A 23,061-nucleotide genomic window follows, 5' to 3' on the forward strand; every position below is an offset into this window, starting at 1 on the left:
TCCCAAATGCGGAATTTGCATTAGAAATAGGAATAAGGTCTTATTCCCAAAATGTTTCCTAACTTCGAGTTTCAGATCAAGTTTCCTAAATTCCTTCCGAAGTCCGAGTTTTGAGCATAAATTCCCAAAATGTTTCCTAACTTCGAGTTTCAGATCGAGTTTCCTAAATTCCTTCCGAAGTCCGAGTTTTGAGCATAAATTCCCAAAATGTTTCCTAACTCCGAGTTTTACCTTGAGAGAGGCATTATTTGGCAAACTCGGACTTTGCTTTAAAATCAAGATTAGCCTTATTCCCAAAATTGTTCCTAGGTCCAAGTTTGCTACCTTAATCCAAAATTTCTTCCTAGGACCGAGTTTGGGTGTCTTTACCTTAATCGTACTCTGCTTCCTATGTCTGAGTTTGGGTGTCTTTGCCTTAATCCTACTCTGCTTCCTATGTCCGAGTTTGGTTCCAGGTTTACTTCTTTGTCAGCATCCTTTTTCAAGGTCCAAGTTTCAGAGTAAAAAATCATGATAGCAGATGTTTATGAACTGAGCTTGTGACAAGAAAATCCAAAATCATGTCCCTAGTGCCAAGGTCCTTTATGACAGTCTAGGGTCTGATGTTTGCAAGAAGTGCTCCAAAGACAACTTTCCAAATTCAAATCAGTCTCCAAAGGCCAAGTTTCCACCTTGTTTTTCTTTGACCGAGTGTCAACTGAGTGTCAAGAGAGCATATCTAATCTGCATTCCTAACCGCAGCCCTAAAATCAAATTTCATAATGCAGAAAGAGCATCCCAATCTGTTCTAAAAGACAGTCCTATGTCTGGGTTTTTGTGCAGACCAGAAGTTCTGAATCACCTTTCAAGGGTCTGAATTTCATAACTGAACCTTCTAAATGATGTTCTTAATCTCAGTCCTAAACCGAATTTCCAAGCTGTCAAAGGTTTGAGGATTCCAAGATAGAATACCAAATTTCTAAATCCAATTTGCCATCCTAAGTCTGAGTTAAGGAACAAATTCTTGCAACTGTCCCAAGTCTGAGCTCATATAAAATATAAGTTGCAGTCCTTGATCCAAGTTTCTCCAAAGTTGAAGTTCTTAACATTAAGTGATAAAGCAGGTTTGAGCATTCCAAACCCCAAATGCCGAGTGTCCGAAGCTTTCCAAAGTCAAAAGTTTCCTTAGAGTCTTTATATGTAGGGCAAGGTTCTTGAAAGGGGCATATCCACCAAACTCCAATAAAGAGGGACAACAGTACGAGAAGATGAATCCTTTAAAGTAAGAGGATCAAGTGAAGAATATGTGAGGAGGTGGATATGTGTGTGTTGGGGCAATTTTGATTATCATGGGACTTCCGTAAACAAGAAAAGTGTTTAAAATACTAGAAATCCTTAAGGTACTTAATGATCTATTTGTCCTTGCAGATTAAAAGGAGTTAGAAGATGGAAGACAAGACATGATTGCAGTAAAGAGTGGTTTCCAGAAAAGAGCCAAAGGAGAAGCATCATCCATAGGAGCTAGCGATTTGAGGACTTCCAAATATTATTTCCAAGTGTCACATGATGTCTAAGAAAAAAATAGGAAACACGATCAAAATTTTGAAGCTGATGTCTTTTTGAAGAAGATTGAGAGTAACATGCTCACAGAAATGGCTTTGATAGAGCAACTTGTTGGCATTGTGTTGTCATTGATGTCAACCGGTATAGGATGGCTACTGGTATTAAAGATGTATGTGCAACCCTGTCATTGATACATACTGGATGTGATGTCTTTGATGTCACCTAGTATTGCAGGTCACTGGTAAGGGAGAGAATGTCATTTAGGACAATGACCATTGGAGTCACCGGTACACCAGTTAGTGTTTGACTTGTGTTGAAGTTATGGACAGGAGACCGGTATGATGTAACAACCGGTAAGTGATGAAATCTATAAGAGAGCAAGTTGCTGGTCGGTTGATTGTGATGAAAAGGGGGAATGTTATCTAAATCACATCAACAACAGAGGAGAAGGATGTACAGGTCACCGATATGCTGTGTGGATGTCAATTAGCAGGACTCCCACCGGATAAAGTTGCAGTCACTAGTTGAAGAGATGACTGACAGTGAATGTGCCCCAACCGGATCTGTAATGTCCCCACTTTGAAATAAAATTCAATAATAAATGATAATAATAAAATTAAAATATAAAGTAAAATAATTAAATATAATTAAATATGATTAATTAAAAATTAATTAAGTTAATGAAAAGTCAAAAGAAATGAAAGGAAAGGTTGTGACTCCCTCAACAATGAGATATAAAAGGGAGAAGAGAACCTCATTTGAGAGGGGGGGATAATTTGGAAATGAGAAGTGCAGATCTGATTTAAATAATAAGTGCAGATCTGATTATGAGAGGTTGTGTCCCTTTCAAAGGGCAGAAATAATGAAGAGTTGCACTCTATCAAAGAGAATGGTGAAAGGGTGTGTCTCTTGCCAAAGGGCATACATGACGAAGAGGTGTGACCTCTCCCTCACATTGAGAGATATAAAGGAAAGGAATCAAAAACATCTAGTAGGATCACCATGGATCAAATCAGATCAGAACTGTTATTAAGTTATAGGCAGTAACATCCTTGTTCTTGGTGGTATGCATGGGGATGTGTTTAATAAGTATGCTTAATATATGAAGCTCGATAATGTTCTTATGCAGAATAAATAGTAATATTAATATGGACTGCAATATGTATGACAATCATACTTTAATTTCATATATATATTCATAATACATAAGAAATTAGTATACGTATATTCTAAAACATGTTATTACTATCATTATTTAAGAAGTGGGGAAGGATATGTTCCTAATAGGGGACATTACAATTGGTTTGATACTTACATTAAGAACTAGGGATGTTTGATGGACGAATAATTTATTTATGAATATTTAATTGATTGATTTGCGAAATATCATTGATTTGATGCTGTTAAGGTGGAGTTGTCTCCTAATATATTCAATCTGAGTCATAAGTATCTTGAAATTGATTAATTATGGCTAAAGCATCCCTAAACCCATAAGGGGACATTACAGGATCACATGTGCTTGTTTGAAGATATGCTGCTCAAACAGGGAAGCCACATTGGTGCATTGCAGGATGCAAATGACAAGGATCCACTCCCACCGGTAAGTGGAGCTTATCTCTTATTATGCATGAAATGCATCATAGTTTCTTGGAGATAAGACAACAGAGTTAAAGGCAGATGATTCAAGGCTCACATCGGATCAACTAGGGAAACAAAAGGATGCCTTAGGTGCATGAAATCAAAGATGTGCACCCGATCTATAAGTGATGACATGATGTACTATCAGGACAGAAAAAGAAGAGTAAAGAAGTGATGGGTTTGTCACCTTATTAAACTGGCTGAGATGATGTCCGGGCTGATGATAAAGAAGGCAAGGTTGAGCAGTTGCCTCAGATGGAAACAGTTGAAGGTTGATGTCATGGTGTCATCAAGGGTGCCTACCGGTTAGTATGAGAACTGGTAAGAGAGCAAAGAGGCTAGGTGATGTGCTCCCACCGTATGAGGATGAGCATGCTATGGTTAGGCATGTATGGTGACCGATTAAGGTGCTCCACCGAAAGAGAAGCCAAGTGCAAGGTGATGCCAGACTAGTTAGGGTATAACCGATAGGATTAGTAAACCGGTAGATGAACTCAGTAATGGTGTTGGTCTGTGATCCTATTCAGACCGACATAGATGACCCAGCAAAGATGGATACCGATAAAGGTGCTACGTAGAGTTGATGTGGCAAGCATGCATGCACAGATCGACATGTTGAGTTGGTAAAGTGTCAGGCGGCGAGGTAGATGGTGACAGGTCGACATTTATTTCGACTGCGTGATTCATGGGATGTGCAGTAGAGGTTCGTGGCTTGAGGTCAAAAACACAACAGAGATCCAGGACAGACTGTTTGAGTTGATCGAGGTAGGTGAAGGAAACCGCGAAACCATTCTTGGTGATCAACCATGAAGTCCGCTGACAGGTTAAAAGCAGATTGCTAAATGAGGAAGGCGTGTATTGGAAGGCACCACAATGGCGGGATTGATTGATGAGTTGCAGTTCATCAATCAAGGAGATCAGATCTGATGAGATCTGATTGGATTTGGTTTGCCTCGAGGTCAATGAAGAAACCCTAACTGCTTGAAGTTTGAATTGGTTTTTGGCGGGAAAACCAGTTTATAAATATGCAAGCCAAAATCGATGAAGCTTGCCGTTGAAGGATAGAGTGTTGCTTCATGTGAGAAGAAATCAGTCAAGTGTTCACCAAGAAGAAGAAGAAGAGACTGAGTGTGAGAAAGAACAGGGTTGAAGTGTTCAACCGGCAATAGAGAGAGAACTGGCAGTCAACCATTGAGTCTGACAGAGGAGTAAACCTTTAGTGATAGAACTGGTAGAGAAGAATTGCAGAAGATTGCAGAGAAGGCAAGTAGAGAATCGACAGAGTGTAGTACCGGTGGAGAGCAGCAGTGTAGCAGTGAGAAGAGAGAACCGACAAAGAAGAAGAAGAGACTGAATCGGTGAATGTGTAGCAGAGAGTAAGTTGCATCAGGAGATAGGGTTGCAGCGGAGAGATGAGCAGAGAACCGACAAAGAATTGGAGTGAGGAGAACCGGTGAAGAGATTTGAGAAGTGTTACAAAGCTCATTTGTAACAAGGCTTTTAATTTTGTAATTGGTTATGATCATTGAAGTTCACTGAGTTGGAGCTTGGTGCAGGGGTTGTTGCTCCTTGGGTTGGTGCCCTAAATTAGGGGTTGTTGCTCCTTGGGTTGGTGCTCTAAATATTGTAATCAAAGTTACATTGTGAGGCTGGATTGGAGCATTAGACTCTAGTAGCGTTTCTCACCGAGGTTTTTCCCAACTTGGGTTTTCCTCGTATATGCTGGTGTTATGTGATGTCCCCTTCATGTGTGAGTGCATTTGTGATTGTCTCCTATCTAATCGGTAAGTCTGCTTACTGTTAGATCTGTTAACCGGTATACACACATAGGATAGTTAAAGGGAAAAAGTTTGAAAACCACTGATTCACCCCCCTCTCAGTGGCACATTGTGTCTAACAATTGGTATTAGAGCGTAGGTTCTTGGTTGATAAGCTTTCTCTAGCTTGGGTAGATTCTGGCTTAAAGATACAATGGTCTGTTTTGTGTCAATCCCAGCTCCGGTATTTGATGGTTCAAACTGTTGAGACATGGACCAGCTAGGACTCGAACCTAGGACCTTCCATACGCTACTGGAGTGCTCTACCACTGAGCTACTGGCCCCTCTTGGACCAGTCCATTGTCGGTCCGGGTGTGGCTTATTTCCAACACCAACACCCCCCCTTAAGCCACACCTCTCGTGTGCTTGGGGCTCCTAGCCTGGACCTAGCTCTGATACCATGTGGAGACATGGACCAGCTAGGACTCGAATCTAGGACCTTCCATATGCTGCTGGACTGCTCTACCGTCGAGCTACTGGCCCCTCTTGGACCAGTCCATCGTCGGTCCGTGTGGCTTATTTCCAACACCAACACAAACTATTCCATTTGGAGTTGCAGAATGGAAGTCTACTTATCCTCATTAGGATATGATGTTTGGATGTCTGTTGTAAATGGCTGCCCTAGTAAATTCAGTCCTCCCACCGATTCAGATGCAGAAAGAAGAAACTAGTGCAATGTTGCAACAATGAAGGCTATACTCTATGGATTATCAGATGACGTCTCCTCGCACGTGGACAAATGCAGATCGACAAAAAGCCTATGGGACAGATTGAAGAAGCTGTATGGAAATGAACCTACCATTGCAGAACCGGTTTGTGAAGATAGGATGAGAAATGCATATCATGTATTTGTAGATGATGAAGGCAGATTTGTTTGCAACTGCAACAATGATGAAGAAGGAACCCATCTCTTCATGGCTCAAGAATCAGTTGATGAGAGGCACACATATGAGAATGATCATGCAGATCACTCCTACCGGCAAGATGTGTTTGGCAGTGATAGTGAAGGTAAGAGGAAGCAAAAGTTGATCTTGAAGGAGAACTTGTAAATGCACTTGAAGAACTCAGTAGAGTGAGAAATGAATACAAGTTATTCAAGAATGCTGCAGTTGTGGAGCAGAACCGGTTGATCAAATGCCTTGAAGAATATGAGAAATGCATCTTAGAGTTGAAGACTCAACAAGAAAACACCAAGGAGTGCCAGTGTAAAGATCTAGCATCTAAGCTAGAGGTAAAAGATAAAGAATATCAACAGCTGGTTGGAGAAATGGAGATTCTCTGAAATGACCTTGCGAAATGTTAGGATGAGCTCAAGGTGAGAATCCGGTTTGATGGCAACAGTGATACCATGGACAAAATGTTAAAAAAGCAAAAGCATGCCAAGGACACCAAAGGATTAGGAAGTGGTTCCGGTGAATGCTCCACCAGCAAGAATGTCCCCCACAATGACATTCTGTTTTTCTCCTCAAATGGAGAGAACAAGGGACAAACCTTCACTGTCTGGAATACTCCTTGGAAGAAGATTGATCTAACCACAATCGATGAAGACATGCAGACAAGGATGAAGACCGGTGCTGCAAGAAGGAGGAACAATGCAGATCCCAAAGGAAAAGGGAAGATGGGAGAAGACAGCTTCACCAGAAGCAAGAACAAAGGAAGACAACAAAGAAGACTTCCTATCGGTAGAAGACAAGGAAATGCTACCTCCCACAAGACAAAGCAGGTGTGGGAAAAGAAGGGACCAGATGGAAGAAATGCAAAGAATGGACAACCTAGGGTCCATTCCCAGAGAAGTAGAAATGGAGATACCAAACCAGTAAGATCTCCCCATGCATGGCAGAATAAGTTTGTAAGTTATAAACCTTCCTTCTCTAGTTATTGCTTTGCATGTAATGGTCATGGCCATAAGGCAGAAGAATGTAGAAAGGGATCTAGAAGGAATAATCTAGGATCTTACAGATATCATGCCTATGAGCAAAATGCATCAAGGAGTAGATACATGCATAATTCCTCTCCCGGTTATGCAAATAGTATTTTTTATAACTGCAATAGATCTGGCCATAGAGAGTTTGAATGCAGGAAGAAAGACTTGCAGTCATATGGAAGTCGGTATAGCAGCCATGCTCAACATAGAAATGAGTATAGAGCATATGGAAGTCAGAGACCTACATGGAACCAAAGGAGAAATATCCCTACAAAATCAAGAGGTCCACCGGTTTTGGTTGCCGGTCACAACAACGTGACCAGAAGAAGATGGTCTAATCGGTATGTTAGAAGGTTCCCCAATCATGAGATTGGCATGGATGCTGCGTGCTACTATATCACTGCTTCCGGTTATGTGGCAAAATCCGGAAATGCAAGGATCCATCAACAAAAGAAGGTAAGACTTGCTCCCAAGATTGAAAATGGGAAGAAGAATGAGATCTTGTAGGTATGGAGGAACAAGCAAGAAGATGCAACCATGGACCGACATTGTGCATTCAATGCACAGGTGATATCTCCTAAGGCTTAAAGGAGTTGCAGGACCTTAGGGGGAGTACTACACTGACCTTATCATTCACCCCCTCAGTGAAGAAGGACACATGGAAGAACAAGCTACTGCCGGTAGGAAGGAAGGAGATGAGAAGATAAGTGTGTGTAGTGGCTGCCTTGGCTACACACCTACAGATCAGAGATGAATCACTACTGCATGTGTCCATGGATGGGTAATTTGCAAAGGAGATCAGATGCAAAGTGACACAAAATGTCAGGAGTTACAGGAAGGTGCAATGGTAGTGATGATGGATCGGTACAAGGAACCGATATGTGCAGGTTGTTACGGGTATGAATGCTAAACAAGTACTTGCAGGATATGTAAGACAATGAGGTTTGAGATCATTGCATTTGCCCCGGTAGCATGGAATGAGGAGGTTATTTCTCAGGTGGTATTGGAAAAGACCTGAAAGACATTTATTGGCCCGGTTGTTGATTATGTATGCATGCATCCTTTGAGGGCTGACCGGTTTGATTTATGGCATGATGATGATATTGTATGGCATTGTGTACATCTAGAATCATGTCATATGCTGTGATGGATATAATGGAGCTGAAAGATCATCAGATGATCACATTTGCACAGCTCAACCGGTATATGGTGAAGATTGGAGCTTCGGTTTTGGACCTAACGACAATGAGGACCTGAGATGTATGACTCAGGGGGAGTTCAAGTGCTCATGATGTAGAACCGACATGCTTGAGCTTATGGGTGTACTACTTACATCAACTGCAGAAGATGGAAATTGTTGTAGGAATACCCAAGAGAATTTCATGATTAAGGGTATCTACTTTCCCAATTGGTAGCACTCATAGTACAATCACATCTGATTTTTAAGATCAATTTGTATTAGAAGAGTGATGCTGCAGTTTGACCGGTAGGTATGTTGTATTCACTAACACATGGGCCTTCAATTGGTTTCAGTCTTGTATATGCAGTAGTGTTCCGGTTTGCATATACACTTGGTTGATGAGCAATTGGTGTTAGTCGGTGGTTGTGCCCTCCATCTCAAGTGCTATGATATGAGCAGATGAAATGTATGATGGTCAAAGGAGGAGATGCATCTAATAGAGCTAAAGGGGAGAAAAATCTCTATCAGTGCCCGATAGACACAAGGAGGAGAGAAACCTTGACAGTGCCCTTTGCCATTGTTATCAAAGGGGGAGAGAGAATATGTAGTATGTCGGATACTACATGTGTTGACATCAATGCCAAAGAGGGAGATTGTTGGCATTGTGTTGTCATTGATGTCAACCGGTATGGATGGCTACCGGTATAAAAGATGTATGTGCAACACTGTCATTGATACATACCGGATGTGATGTCATTGATGTCACCTAGTATTGCAGGTCATCGGTAAGGGAGAGAATGTCATTCAGGACAATGACCATTGGAGTCACCGATACACCAGTTAGTGTTTGACTTGTGTTGAAGTTATGGATAGGAGACTGGTATGATATAACAACCGGTAAGTGATGGTATCTGTAAGAGAGCAAGTTGCTGGTTAGTTGATTGTGATGAAGAGGGGGAATGTTATCAAAATCACATCAACACCGGAGGAGAAGGATGTACAGGTCACCGGTATGCTGTGTGGATGTCAATCAACAAGACTCCCACCGGATAAAGTTGCAGTCACTAGTTGAAGAGATGACTGACAGTGAATGTGCCCCAACCGGATCACATGTGCTTGTTTGAAGATATGCTGCTCAAACAGGGAAGGCACATTGGTGCATTGCAGGATGCAAATAACAAGGATCCACTCCCACCGGTATGTGGAGCTTATCTCTTATTATGCATGAAATGCATCATAGTTCTTGGAGATAAGACAATAGCGTTAAAGGCAGTTGATTGAAGGCTCACACCAAATCAACCAGTGAAACACAAGGATGCCTTAGGTGCATGAAATCAGAGATTTGCACCGGATCAGTAAGTGATGACATGATGTACTACCAGGACAAAAAAGGAAGAGTAAAGAAGTGATGGGTTTGTCACCTTGACAAACCGCCTGAGATGATGTTCGGGCTGATGATGAAGAAGGCAAGGCTGAGCAACTGCCTCAGATGGAAATAGTTGAAGGTTGATGACATGGTGTCATCAAGGGTGCCTATTGGTAAGTATGAGAACCGGTAAGAGAGCAAAGAGGCTAAGTGATGTGCTCCCACCTTATGAGGATGAGCATGCTATGGCTAGGCATGTCTGGTGACTGGTTAAGGTGCTCCACCGAAAGAGAAGCCAAGTGCAAGGTGATGGCAGACCGGTTAGGGTATAATCGATAGGATTAGCAAACCGGTAGATGAACCCGTTAATGGTGATGGTTGGTGATGCTATTCAGACCGACATAGAAGACACAACAAAGATGGATGCCGATAAAGGTGCCACGTAGAGTTGATTTGGCAAGCATGCATGCACAGGTTGGCACGTTGAGTTGTTAAGTGTCAGGCGGCAAGGTAGATGGTGACAAGTCGACATTTATGTCGACTGTGTGATTCATGGGATGTGCAACAGAGGTTTGCGGCTCCAGGTCAATGAAACAACAAAGATTCAGGACAAACTGTTTGAGTTGATTGAGGCAGGTGAAGGAAACCACGAAACCATTCTTGGTGATCGACCATGAAGTCCGCTGACAGGTTAAAAGTAGATTGCTAAATGAGGAAGGCGTGTTGTGGAAGGCACGACAATAGTGAGATTGATTGATGAGTTGCAGTTCATCAATCAAGGAGATCAGATTTGATTGGATTTGGTTCGCCTTGAGGTCAATGAAGAAACCCTAACTGCCTGAAGTTTGAATTGGTTTTTGGCGGGAAAACCGGTTTATAAATATGCAAGCCAAAATCGATGAAGCCTACCATTGAAGGAGAGAGTGTTCCTGCATGTGAGAAGAAATCAGTCAATTGTTCACCTAGAAGAAGAAGAAGAGACTAAGTGTGAGAAAGAACAACGTTGAAGTTTTGAACCGGCAACAGAGAGAGAATCGACAGTCAGCCATTGAGTCTGACAGAGGAGTAAACTGGTAGTGATAGAACTGGTAGAGAAGAATTGCAGAAGATTGCAGAGAAGGCAAGTAGAGAACCGACAGAGTGTAGTACCGGTGGAGAGCAGCAGTGTAGCAGAGAGAAGAGAGAACTATGTTCATTGAAGTTCATTGAGTTGGAGCTCGGTGTAGGGGTTGTTGCTCGTTGGGTTTGTGCCCTAAATCAGGGGTTGTTGCTCCTTGGGTTGGTGCCCTAAATCAGGGGTTGGTGCCCTAAATATTGTAATCAAAGTTTCACTGTGAGGTTGGATTGGAGCAGTAGACTCTAGCAGCATTTCTCACCGAGGTTTTTCCCAACTTGGGTTTTCCTCGTATATATTGGTGTTATGTGATGTCCCCTTCATGCGTGAGTGCATTTGTGATTGTCTTCTATCTAACCGGTAAGTCTGCTTTCTGTTAGATCTGTTAACCGGTATACACACATAGAATAGTGTAAGGGAAAAAGTTTGAAAACCACTGATTCACCCCCCTCTCAATGGCACATTGTGTCTAACACAACTTGTAAAATTTGCCAAAGAATAATGTGTGACAGAGTTGGAGATGAGGTATTGAGGATCACTATCATAGTGCAGAGGGTGTCATTTCCAGTATTTCGGAAAATAGTGACTGATTCTAGAGAAATTTTACAAGAATGCTTCAAGAAGGCATATCTGGGCCATTCATAGGATTTAATCCTGTCTGCTTCAAAAGTGCAAAATCTTAGCTGGTTAGTTCACTCAACCCATTTTACCAAATTTAGTAAAGTATCCAAAACTAACCAGTAATGAAAATCATATGACAATACAACAAATAAATAAATTACATTGCATTTAATCAAAGAAAGGAAACAAGTAATGAATCAGAAAAAAACTTGCAAACCTTTGTGCAGTTGAGTGTTTTTGATAAACCTGATAAACCGTTGCATTGGTCTTTTGGCCTCCATGGAAAACCAAATAGGAAAAATAATAAATTTGTATGTGTTCTTATCCTGCATGCATTGAGGAACTAAGAGCAAAAAATGAAATAAAATGGAACAAATGGTATCAACCCTAGTCTATGTGGAAGACTACGTTTATGAATGGAAATACTCAAATAGGTACTGATTTACACCAAAGTGATTTGCCCCAAAGATTATGGACAAACGATATCCAACCAAAGCAATATTGCCCAAAACAACAAGCTCTTGAAGGATTCAAAGTGTAAAGACCCCTTGCCAAAATGGCCTCACAAATTTTTCCCAGATTTACCATTTTTGAAAATACGATGTTTCCAATATTGCTGTATGATGTATTTAGTTTGATAGTTCATGTGGTTTGCTTGTGTAATTTATGAAGGGGTTTATATAAGAAGTGCAGATTTTAAAGAACGGCAGCAGAACAAGTGAATATATCCAAATTACAGAATCAACAAACACTTTTGAAATACAGCAATGTCTGACCTTTATTATCAGCAGGTAACCTATACAGAAATTGCAAGGAATATACAGCCACGAATACCAGTTCGATATTGGGCTTATTAATGCATAGCGTCCCCAGTTGCTAGCATTAATATTAGCCAGAAATATCAGCAATGAATGGATTTACAATCTGAATCAAGCTTGAATTTGTGCCAGAAAAAGTCTGCCGTCTTCCTTAGACTCCAACACTCACTCAATGGTCAAGATAGAGAATTATACAGAACTGGAATGATACTATATACGTGGCAAGAGTAAAATTGCAATGAATGAATTCAAAAGCACCCACCAACAAAAGATGTGGAGTTGTTCATCTGTATCCTCACTCCATATATTCCATATGCATGTGCGGCCAGAAATAAGGAAAGTTGCTCTTCATCAGATATTATCACGTCTTGCTTGAGCAGTTAAAGCACAGAGACTTGCGACATGTAAGGGGTGATCATTGTGTTGAAGGAGGTGCCTGCTATGTCACTGCAAGAGGCGGCTATGCTCTAGACTCCACCTCCGTTCTTTCTCCCACTCGTCTGAATCTGTATCAACTCTTGGACGCCCACCAACAAAAGATGTGGAGTTGTTCATCTATATCCTCACTCCATATATTCCATATGCATGTGCAGCCAGAAATAAGGAAAGTTGCTCTTCATCAGATATTATCACGTCTTGCTTGAGCAGTTAAAGCACAGAGACTTGCGACATGTAAGGGGTGATCATTGTGTTGAAGGAGGTGCCTGCTATGTCACTGCAAGAGGCGGTTATGCTCTAGACTCCACCTCCGTTCTTTCTCCCACTCGTCTGAATCTGTATCAACTCTTGGACGTGTTGAAAGGTCACATTTAATATTCATGCTAAGCTTAGTCTTTAAGATCCCATGAAGTCTCATCCCAAGAAGTAATTGCTTATGCCAAGATAGGAGAACTCTCTACTCTTATCCATGTATCTAGAGAGTCTTAAAAAGGAACCATGATTTGATTATGAAAATGGTGTCCAATGCTAAATAGAAGAATGGTTTGTAGCTGAAGAAAAGGCCCAACTATCACCTCCGAAAATTCCCCAGGAACCAGATTCATGCTCACAATTTCCAATTTGCAGCAATACAGCAAGGATTCCAACATATCATGTTCGTATGCCCAATGATATAATCCACATTTTATCTCCCAAATAGATTTCCTTACCGTCTGGGACTTGTGTAAGAAAAAAAAGAGGAGTTGTCCAATATTATTTTTTAATCCTCCCACACCAAAACCAAGAAATGACTTTAGATCATAGTTGAAATACTTGAACTTGGCAAAAGCTTTGCAAGGCCCGAAAATGTGGCTCAACAAAAACTCAAAAAAAACTCGCCAACTTAAAAAACTACTTAAATTTCATTAGAACACATTTTCTTTTGCAAAATTCAATGAGGAGATGCATCCAATGAGTCAAATAAATAAGTACATAAAAGAAACAAGCTGAGTCTAGTTATATTTGATTGATTTAAATGCAAATTGGGTACAAAATCGCATCCTTATGTGGAATGTTGATGTCTGATAGTTTGAACAAAATGAAAATAGCAAATTGTCTTTATAAAACTAAAAGTAAACACTACATCAAAACAATTTACATCTTCTGCTTCCTAGCTCTAGTAAAAACTAGGGGAGAGGTATCTCTAGTCATAGGAGTCCGTTGTGGCTCTGCCACCTCGCTTGGCATGACATGCTATGGCTCGACATTCATTTGGGATGCACATGCTGCTAGCATTGGCAATGACTCCTCATCATCGTCAACCACCTCATGTCCTCAATGTCATCCAAGGTGAATCCAAATTCACCCACCTTCTCCATTGCCTGCCTCTCTAAATCATAGATTTCATCATCGATAAACAATGGAGGCTGCTCCTATGCTGTCCAATCACTGTAAGGATCTATATCATCCAAATCTATTGGACCTGCTGGGGCTGATGTTTACTCTACCTTCCTTATGCGCAAGTAAAGATTATATTGCTAAAAGACAAGGTCATTGAGGCGTTTCTGAGCTAATTTATTCCTCTTCTTTGTGTGGATGGCCTTGAACAAGCTCCAATTCCACTCACAATTGGATGCACTATAAGGTTGGCATAAGACGCGAAGGGCAAATTTTTGTAGATTTCGGGCATTTCCACCCCAATTTCTCCACCAAGACTCAACAAAATAAAATATTGAAGAGTTAGAAAGCAAAGTCAAAATATACTTTATGAAATTATCAATTGTGGTAAATACTTGTAACTTGTAAGATCAAGATGCATGTGAAGGACTCCAAATAATAAATATTATACCTAGTGTTTGAGTGATTCTTCCTCTCTTAGCCAAATCTGAAGAGAAGAGCTTACCCCTTTTTTTGTGTAATCATCCCAATTCAGCCACAATGTGGTCTCTCACCTCAACATCGGGCGTCAGCCTCTAAATGCATGCATTGAAGCCCTCCATAACCTCTCCACTAGGACTTGAGAAGGAATCCGAGTAGAAAAAGAGAGGGTTGAGGAAGTATCCTGCTACATGGATGGGTTGGTGGAGTTGATTGTTCCACCTCCTATCAATAATTTCCTATATGGGATCAAATTTGAGGTGGTCCCCTTTGTAATAACTTTTGGTAGCCTCCTTGGCCCTATTCATGGCCTCATAAAGATAGCTCATTGGTGTTTGTTCCCCATCTACCAAGCGAAGAACTCTAACCAAGAGTTCCGACATCTACAATTTAAAAATACAAAAAGATTAAAGTTACAAAAATACTTGAATTGAAAAGTTAAATATTCCATTTGAATTTAAATTCGAACTTTTGAAGTTACCTTCACAATCTCTGAAGCTCTTTGTGCAAATAGGTTGTCGAAGATTGTGCAAACAATAGGTTGAGTCTAGCCATGCTTAACTCACAAACATTTGTTTCAAAGTCGTCAATGAACCAAGAATGCTTTGCAATGTTAAGAAAATCATTGCAAACCATGTGACACCCAATCTTACCAAATCTTTCTCTTGTGTGTGCTCTCTCACCAAGTTAAAAACCCAAGGGTGATTGTATATATATTTTGTGATCTTCCTTGCATCCTCTACAACTGGTGTCACCCAATCAAGTTTGCCTATGTCCTCCAAAAGAAGGTCAAGGACAAGTGCTACACAAGGTGTCCATAAAAGTGTGGGGTGTCTCTTGGAGGATTCTACCAATCACCACATATGCTGTTGCATTATTAGTTATAATTTGCACCATATTTTCAATTGCAACCTCCATGACAACTCGCTCCGACATTAGAACCAATTTTTTTGCATTTTTCACTATGTTGGAGGAATCCAATGATTTCAAGAAAACCACATTATTCTTGCAAGAAACCAAAAAATTAATTATGGTGTGGTTTTTCCCATTTGTCCACCCATCAGAAAGAACAGTGCAGCCATATTTTTTCCAATCATTGTTTAGCTCTTCCACCACTTCTTTTGTCCTCTCAGTTGCATTCTTGAGCAACCTACAAGTACTAAGTGATAATAAGTACACAATTTTAATTTTTCAAGAAAAAATAACTTAAATTCAACAAAAATTTAATAACTCAAAATAAGTTATCAAATTTTTTTAATCAACTGAACTAAGTGACTAACCTCCCACTCAAGTCAGCACGAGAAGGCGCCTTGTAGCCTTTTCTTGTAATTGTCAATGCGGTAACCAAATTAAACCAATAAGAATTGTTTGCCACATTGAAAGGGATGTTATTAATATACCAAAAATCAGCACATGCAATCTTTGCATGCTTATGTGCCCTCCCTATTCCACCTAGTTGCCTCCAATGATGGTTGTGCTCCAAGTGTGTTCTTGTGCACAAAATAATTATCTATAGGAGTCGACGATGATGGTGCTACTGGTGTTGATGCTCTACTAGAAGCAACTAAAGTGGTGCTCTTGGTGGTGGTGTATTTGTGGACACGTGGGCCACAAAGAGAGCCCACTATGCTCTGAAATGCTTGTTCATCTGCTTCAAGGTCGAGTGAAGCACCTTGAGAAGCAATTATGGTTGCTTGCATGGCTAGCTTTGACCTCTTCCTTTGCAATTTTCTCTCTTTTGCGGCTGCGAGTATGGCATTCATCTCTCTTTTTATTTCTTTAGTGGTCTTAGGACAGCCCCTAGCATCATGCTTATTGATGCTTGCAAGGTGGTATTTGAGGCGGTTTAAGCCTCCATGAAATATTCTTTCACTTTTTTTGCAAAAAACCGAACCAGTTTCAAGTCCTTGATAGGCATACTTCCAAGCTAGGTCTCTAGCTCCTTTAAGACGAGTGCCTACAAATGATGGTGGAGGCACCAACCCTGAACCTGAAGTTGTGGCTTCTCTATTTGCCATTATATATTAACCTACACGTACAAACACCAAGCACAAGTTGTCAATATTTTAATAAAAAAATTAACGAACTAAATTATTTTAAATGATTATAGATTAGATGAAATTAGTAAAAAATTAATCTAACGATTTTAATCTAAGATTGTAAACATTCTCTTAAAAAAAAAAGGGATTCAAATATAAAAAATTGGTTGAGTTTGAACTTTGAAAACTTGTGAAAAACAATAAAAAAATAGGAAAAAATGGTGGAAAATCTTCTTGTTTGCAATCTAAATCTAATTTAGAGTGTTAACTTAATAGCATTGATGTTTTTTGTTAAACCTAGAAGTAGCAAAACAAACCAAAATGCTAAAAAAAAAGAAAAGGAAAATAAAAAAGCCTACCTTGAAATCCAATTTTCTCTTCAAATTCACACCGAATCCTTTTTAAATTTCCAATTTTTCACTCCAATTAGCTGCAATCACCTTGCAAACAATTCCCAAACATGTCCCAAGTGCCAAAGGAGCAAAAAAAAAAAAAGAATTAAAAATGGCTTTATGTTTTATTGGGCCTTTTTATGCAACTACGGCGGCGAGTTTTTCAAAAAATCTTGCCAAAAACCTCGCACTTACCCATTAAAATCACTGAAGTTCAACTAATTTGATGAAAGAAACCACGCAAACAAGAGAAGGCAACTGGTAAAACCCCATACTTCAATGCTTTATTCATTTGCTTCAACTGCTGGTACAGCAATCCCTATTCAACAACTCCTACACTACTCTACTCTACTGGCTTTTTATAAATTTTACATTTTACATCAATGTTCTGATAATAGCGACATACAGATAATAGTACATAGCATAGATGTCTATGCAATGTGTTGGCATCCTAGATAGTGATGTATACTATTTGGTGCCAGGTTCCATTCTGTATCTCTTTTCTAATTTTGGGATCTGCAAATCATCTCTAAATTTTTTGAAAATATTGTTTTCTCATCTCCTTTCTATGCCTTTAGTTGAACATACATTATTTATTTCTAATTTAAAGAATACTTCTGTAATTGTCAAGTTATTTATTCTCTCTGTTTTAGCGCAATATTTGAATATTTTCCATTTGTAAGTAATGTATGAATTTGTTCAAATATAAAACATTATCTCTTAGCTAAATTGAATTTCCGCTATTGCAAGGTTGACACTTAATACCTATGCAGAAAGTAAGGTGAAAAAGGCTAAAATTACCTTGGGCTCATCAACATGGTCTTCTGGTGAATGCGATGATGATCACGATGCAACAACAACCATTGGTGAGGATGAGGAATATTTACCATTATGGCATGATTCTATTTCTTATCATGTCACACCCTCTTCCATGCATTCTCATGCCACAACCTCTTCTACATAGCAACCAAAAAAACTTAAAAAAAAAACCCAATATTGCTGATGGAAGGGTGAATGTCTTTTTGGCACCTTGCATTGCACTTGGATCCCAATTGCCATTGGATAGCATAGGATGGAGGAAAATGTTTTGGTACATACAAGAAAGGTAATAGCAAACTCTTGCTATCATTTGATCATCCCATTTTACGTTTCTCAATCTTCTTCTTGGTAGACCATAGTTGATGCCATTGTGATTTGAGGTCCTAGTTTCAAGGCCCTATCATTGAAGTTCCTCATAGTTGACATGTTGAAGAGTTGGTGTAGGATGTTATCAAGGTAGTTATTGATCATCACAAGAATTGGAAGATTACAAGTTGTATTTTGTCCAATGGGTGGACTGATATAAGAAATCGTGCATTGATCAAGTTCGTGTTGCATCCGAAAGTGGTAGAAGCTTCTTGAAATTAGTAGATGCATTGGATAAATTGAAACCAATTGACTTGTTTTCACTTTTTGATGAGGTTGTGATGGAGGTTGGGCCACAATATGTTGGCTCATTCATTATTGCCAATGCAACAATCTGTGTGGCAGCAAGCAAACTTCTCATGAAGAAGTATACCACATTGTTTTGGAAACCATGTGCATCACATTGCATTGATTTAATCCTTTAGTACACTAAAAAAGTTAATTGGATTAAATCTACGGTATAGGGGGAGATCCATCACCAAATTCATTTATAACCACACTAGGGTGTTGAGCATGATGAGAAAATTCATTGAGGGAAAGGTGCTTGTGAGACTAGGGACGACAAGGTTTGCCACTAGTTTCTAAGTATTTTAGAGTGTATATACTTAAAGGATGAATGTCAAATGGATGTTTGTTTCATTAGATTGGGTAGAATTCTCTTTTCCTAGTCAAATGGACGGACTCACTATTTCACATCTTGTGTTTGATGATTCTTTCTGGATGGATGCAAAAGATATTGTGAAAAATCCTCCGTGGGTTATTTTTACAAGGCCATAGATGGGGCTAAAGAGGCAATATGGTCCAAAATTCATGATAATGGGAGGAGATTCATGCTATTTTGGGAGATTGTCGATGTTAAATGGGATTGGCAAATCCATTGTCATATCCATGCTGTAGGCTACTTCTTGAATCCCTTTATATATTATAGTCCATCATTCAAGGAGGATGGAGAAATGAGGGTAGGGTTGTTTAAATGCATTTCCACATTCTTTCCCAATGCAGAGGAAAGACAAGCAGCCATAGTGGAGTTGCCATCGTACAAGCAAGCAAAGGGCTTCTTCTTTGACATGTGTAGTGGAACAATGGAAGGCAATAACATTATGTAGTAATTTACAAATTAATAATTTGTAATCTTATTAATTATACATCAAATGGAATTTAATTAGTTGGCTTTATTTATAAATTTTTCTTTTGTGACTAATCTAGTGTTAGCACAATGGTGGGAATTCTTTGGCCATGAGGCCAAATCAATTTGTTGTATGGGAATGCGAATACTAACCAACAAGGTCGTTGTTTTTCTTGTGAGCATTCTTGGAGTGTATTTGAGTATGTACACTCTAGAAACACAATCTATTGAGCCAACAACAGATGAATGATTTGGTCTTCATCCACCACAACCTTCATCTTTGCCTGTTTCTATTTTAATAACATACACTAGTTGGTTCAGAACTTATGCGGTCATCATTGTGAACCTTTGGTAGTGTTGAAGATGATCAACCAATTGATCTATATGAGCTTGACCCTAATTTTGATTTGATTACAAATGAGGCGCCTACATCTAATGAAGGGGATTTGGATATCTTGAATGAAGTTTTGGATAAGTTTGGACCAAATGGCTGCAAATGCAAGGGCATCAACTTTTTTTTCTCTTATTTACTCATAGCTACCATAGAGGCTCTTTGAATTTTTTATTCACCAATTTTATTTTGTATATGACAGTTGACTTATGAGTAATTAGTCTATGATATTGACAATATTTAGTTGTACTTTAAGACTGAAAAACTGGTACTTAATGAGAAATTGAGAGTAGTTGACAACATGGAATCTTTATTTGTCTTATAATTGAAATTTGGGCTTTGTTTCTCTTTCTATGTACTCTATTTGCTATGAAATAACATTTGCAGGTTTTTTTTTTTTTGGTTTTTAGGAGTATTTTAGTATTTTTTAATTTGCCTTGTTTCTCCTGTTTTAAATCTCTGTAATTGAATTCCATTTACACTTTTGGTTTGCCGTGCTGTTGTTGTAAGTTTAATATGAGTATGATACACACTATATTTGACATCAAATAAAAAGTTTAGCCTTTTTTCCCTATTTTTACAACAAACACATTGTTTTAAGCTCACAACTTTTTTCCAGATTTTTCACATTTTAAACCCGAGTAATATAATTTCATTGAATGCTGCTATGCTAACAATATTAAATCTAATTTTTTATCTTGTTGCAAAGGCTTTTGCTGGGTGAATGAAAACTGAAGTGTTTCATAAACTTTCGTAGTTACTTAATGAAAGCCCAATTACTAACCATAGTGAAAGCTCAATCTAGTGAAAGCCCATGTGTAGGTGTAAGGCCATTTGTTTGGTGACTGATAAGCAGTGCGTGGTTTTCAATGAAGTATGGAAGCCAAAATGTATAAGTAGAATATTTACAAGTGAAACTTCTTTGAAGCTAACATTTGATGATCAAGCTTTGATGTGTGTGAATAAGCTATCAATTTAGTCTCACAAATTTTCCTGCATTCCTTGTTTTCTTGCAGTATGAGTGCTACATGGTGTGTATTGTGTAATGCATTATAGTGACAACTAGAAATAAAATTATAATAATTGATATATGATTTGCCTTTCATGCAATGTTTTGGAGGCATGGTTCATGACTTTATTGGAGTCAAGTGCTTGTTTCCTTGGCTCAAAAATTAAAGATACATACTTATTGACCAAATAAATATTAATAATTCCTAAGAGTAAAACATCAAGAGGCCCTATATTAGCATTTGCCTAGCTGGCTTAATCAGAGAGGTCCTGAGGTCTTCACAAGAGTGTAAGGCAAGACATAATGTAGTCTTTGAATTTACTGTGTTCTTATTCTATATTTTCTAAGGCAAAGCTGTTGGATTTGATTGAATTCATTCATTTCATGTTAAACGTTTTCTCTCATGAGAGTGGTTTTTTGATGAATTCTGTGATGCTTAGCATGTTGAATTTATTATTATTTTTAAATCATTTTAAATAATTATTTATTCTGGTTTTACAATAGGCAGCCATTGATGAGATTATGGACAAGATACTTTCAAAACCAATTCGGCCAAACTTCGCAATTGCCTTTGCAGGCCAAAAGTTCAACTTGTCAAGGATAACCACCCTAGTATGTTTTTTAAATTTCATAAAAACTTGAAGTAGAAAATACTTTTGTCATGAATGTGTATCTTGTATGGAAGTGTTATTCAGATTTTCATTTTTACCTTTATCTTAATTGGTCATTTTCTTTGCTATGCTAGGGTGACTACAATTGTTCTCACAACTTGTAAACTATTGTTTGTGAAGTTGAGTTTATGCTTGATAAGACCCATGCTTGCCGGCATTGAGGATTCTATTATTTTCTAGTTGTTTCCTTTCTATGATAATTGCCATTTTGTTGACTTTATGCAGCTAAAAAAGATTTTAGGTTCAAGAATCCCCACAGTTGCATGTTTTGCTACTGGTATAATTGGTCCAGATGCAATTAGTAGTGACCAAAAGGAGGTTGGTGTTCTGATTCCCAAATAATTAAATAACTTCATGTTTCATGCAAGATGGTTTAACTTTTCAATGCATTGTTAGTTGCAAGTTTTCAAGTTTGATCACTTGATATGATTGATTTTTATTTCATGTCTAGGTAACGTGGAGGCAACCAGCTTATGAGACAAGCAAAGCTGCTCGTCGTAGGATTATTGATGAACAGCATGGTCTTGCTGTCACAATTGGACATTTTCCTGGTTTAAAGATAGAGGCAATTCCTTTATGCAATTCATTGGTAGTAAGTGCTCAAGCCATCAGCAACTGTTGCTACTAGTTGAATAAAGTGAATTTTCTCTTGGATTTCCTAATTTAAGTTCTCAAGAATGCCATTTCTGTTGAAAGAATAATCATAAATCTTCGAAGTTAAAAAGGGATGAAATATTTTTATTTTGTTTTTGTTTTTAAAGAAGGTTGCTCTTGAAACATGTTCCACTTGGGCATATGGAGTTTTGTTCATCCCTTTTGTTAGAATTTGTCAGAAACACAACAAATCTATCAAAGACCTAATGACTATAGCAAATCACAAATCTACATTGGAGAATAAAGATATTCTATATTCAATATAATGGAGCAAATTTCAAGGAGTGAAGTACAAATATATGGGCCTCTTGGATGTATGACTCACAGAAGTGACATGTCCAAGAGGTCATGAGTTGAATCCTAATCATTCCTAATCCGGAGGTAAGTTAACTTAATCTAACTTAGACAGAGGTAGCTTTGGCTACAACTAAGTTGCTGATTAGGGTATGGATACGGAATCGGGTATGGCAATTTTTTTTGCCCTTGGGTACAGGTACCAGTACAAATTTTATTTGTATAATATTTTATAATATTCCCATCATAATATGAGATGTTGAGTTTTCCTACCTTCCTCTTTAATTCAGAATAGTTGTCCTGATTGCCTTTCCTAGGTGAATGCCTCATTCTCAAATCCATATAATCTTTTAATGACATTTCGTTTTGGAGCCCTCCATCTATTCAATGTTGTTGGAATTGATCTTGAAGATCTACTAATTAAGGTCCATCTTCTGCTTGCAGTTCAACCCTTGGTGTAAAGGTTGGTATCATTGGTCGGGAACTCTTTGTGGTTGACCGATGGTTTGGGCTCCCATTGTTTGACTGTCCTTCGTTCCCCCCTTGGTTATTATTACGATTATTATTATTTGCTGAGACACTGATAACTGTTTGTGTGAGCATGTCAAGTAACTGGGCCATCCTTTGTTGATAAAAGAATTGATCCATCTTTTTACCAATATCTTCGCCACCCATGCTTGTTCTTTCTTGTTGCTTGTTTCTGTTGCCTTGGCCTGACTTCTTACGTTGATAAGTTTTTAATTCTTTATTGTTCATAAACATTCACAGGCTGGCAGGATTATAAGCTCTGATATTACTTGTAATGTCCCTTTTAAGATATCTTAGGAATTACTTACACTTCTTAAATTACAATGTCTGATATTTACAATAAACATGTATAATTTGGAAGTAAAGATGCAGTCAAATAATAAATGGCAATGATTATGTTAGCCTTTCCTGATTTGTCAATGGATAATCTGCTGTTATCTTTGTCTGCAATCTCTTA

The 23,061-nt window shown here is 38.7% G+C and overlaps 1 protein-coding gene across 3 annotated transcripts in view; it reads left to right on the forward strand.

Moving 5' to 3' along the window:
* Nucleotides 1–23,061, forward strand: part of LOC131029737 (F-box/LRR-repeat protein At5g63520) — a 251,491-nt gene that overhangs the window by 40,002 nt on the left and 188,428 nt on the right. For 2 of the 3 annotated variants that reach the window (XM_057960373.2, XM_057960374.2), the window contains exons 2-4: nt 20,962–21,069; nt 21,354–21,446; nt 21,580–21,720. In XM_057960373.2, the coding sequence (XP_057816356.2) occupies nt 20,962–21,069; nt 21,354–21,446; nt 21,580–21,720 (342 nt within the window). The remainder of the gene's footprint in view (nt 1–20,961; nt 21,070–21,353; nt 21,447–21,579; nt 21,721–23,061) is intronic. The other variant, XM_057960372.2, reaches the window with a different exon arrangement.

This window comes from Cryptomeria japonica, chromosome 9 (assembly GCF_030272615.1).
Source record: "Cryptomeria japonica chromosome 9, Sugi_1.0, whole genome shotgun sequence".
In the NCBI taxonomy this organism is placed as follows: Eukaryota; Viridiplantae; Streptophyta; class Pinopsida; order Cupressales; family Cupressaceae; genus Cryptomeria; species Cryptomeria japonica.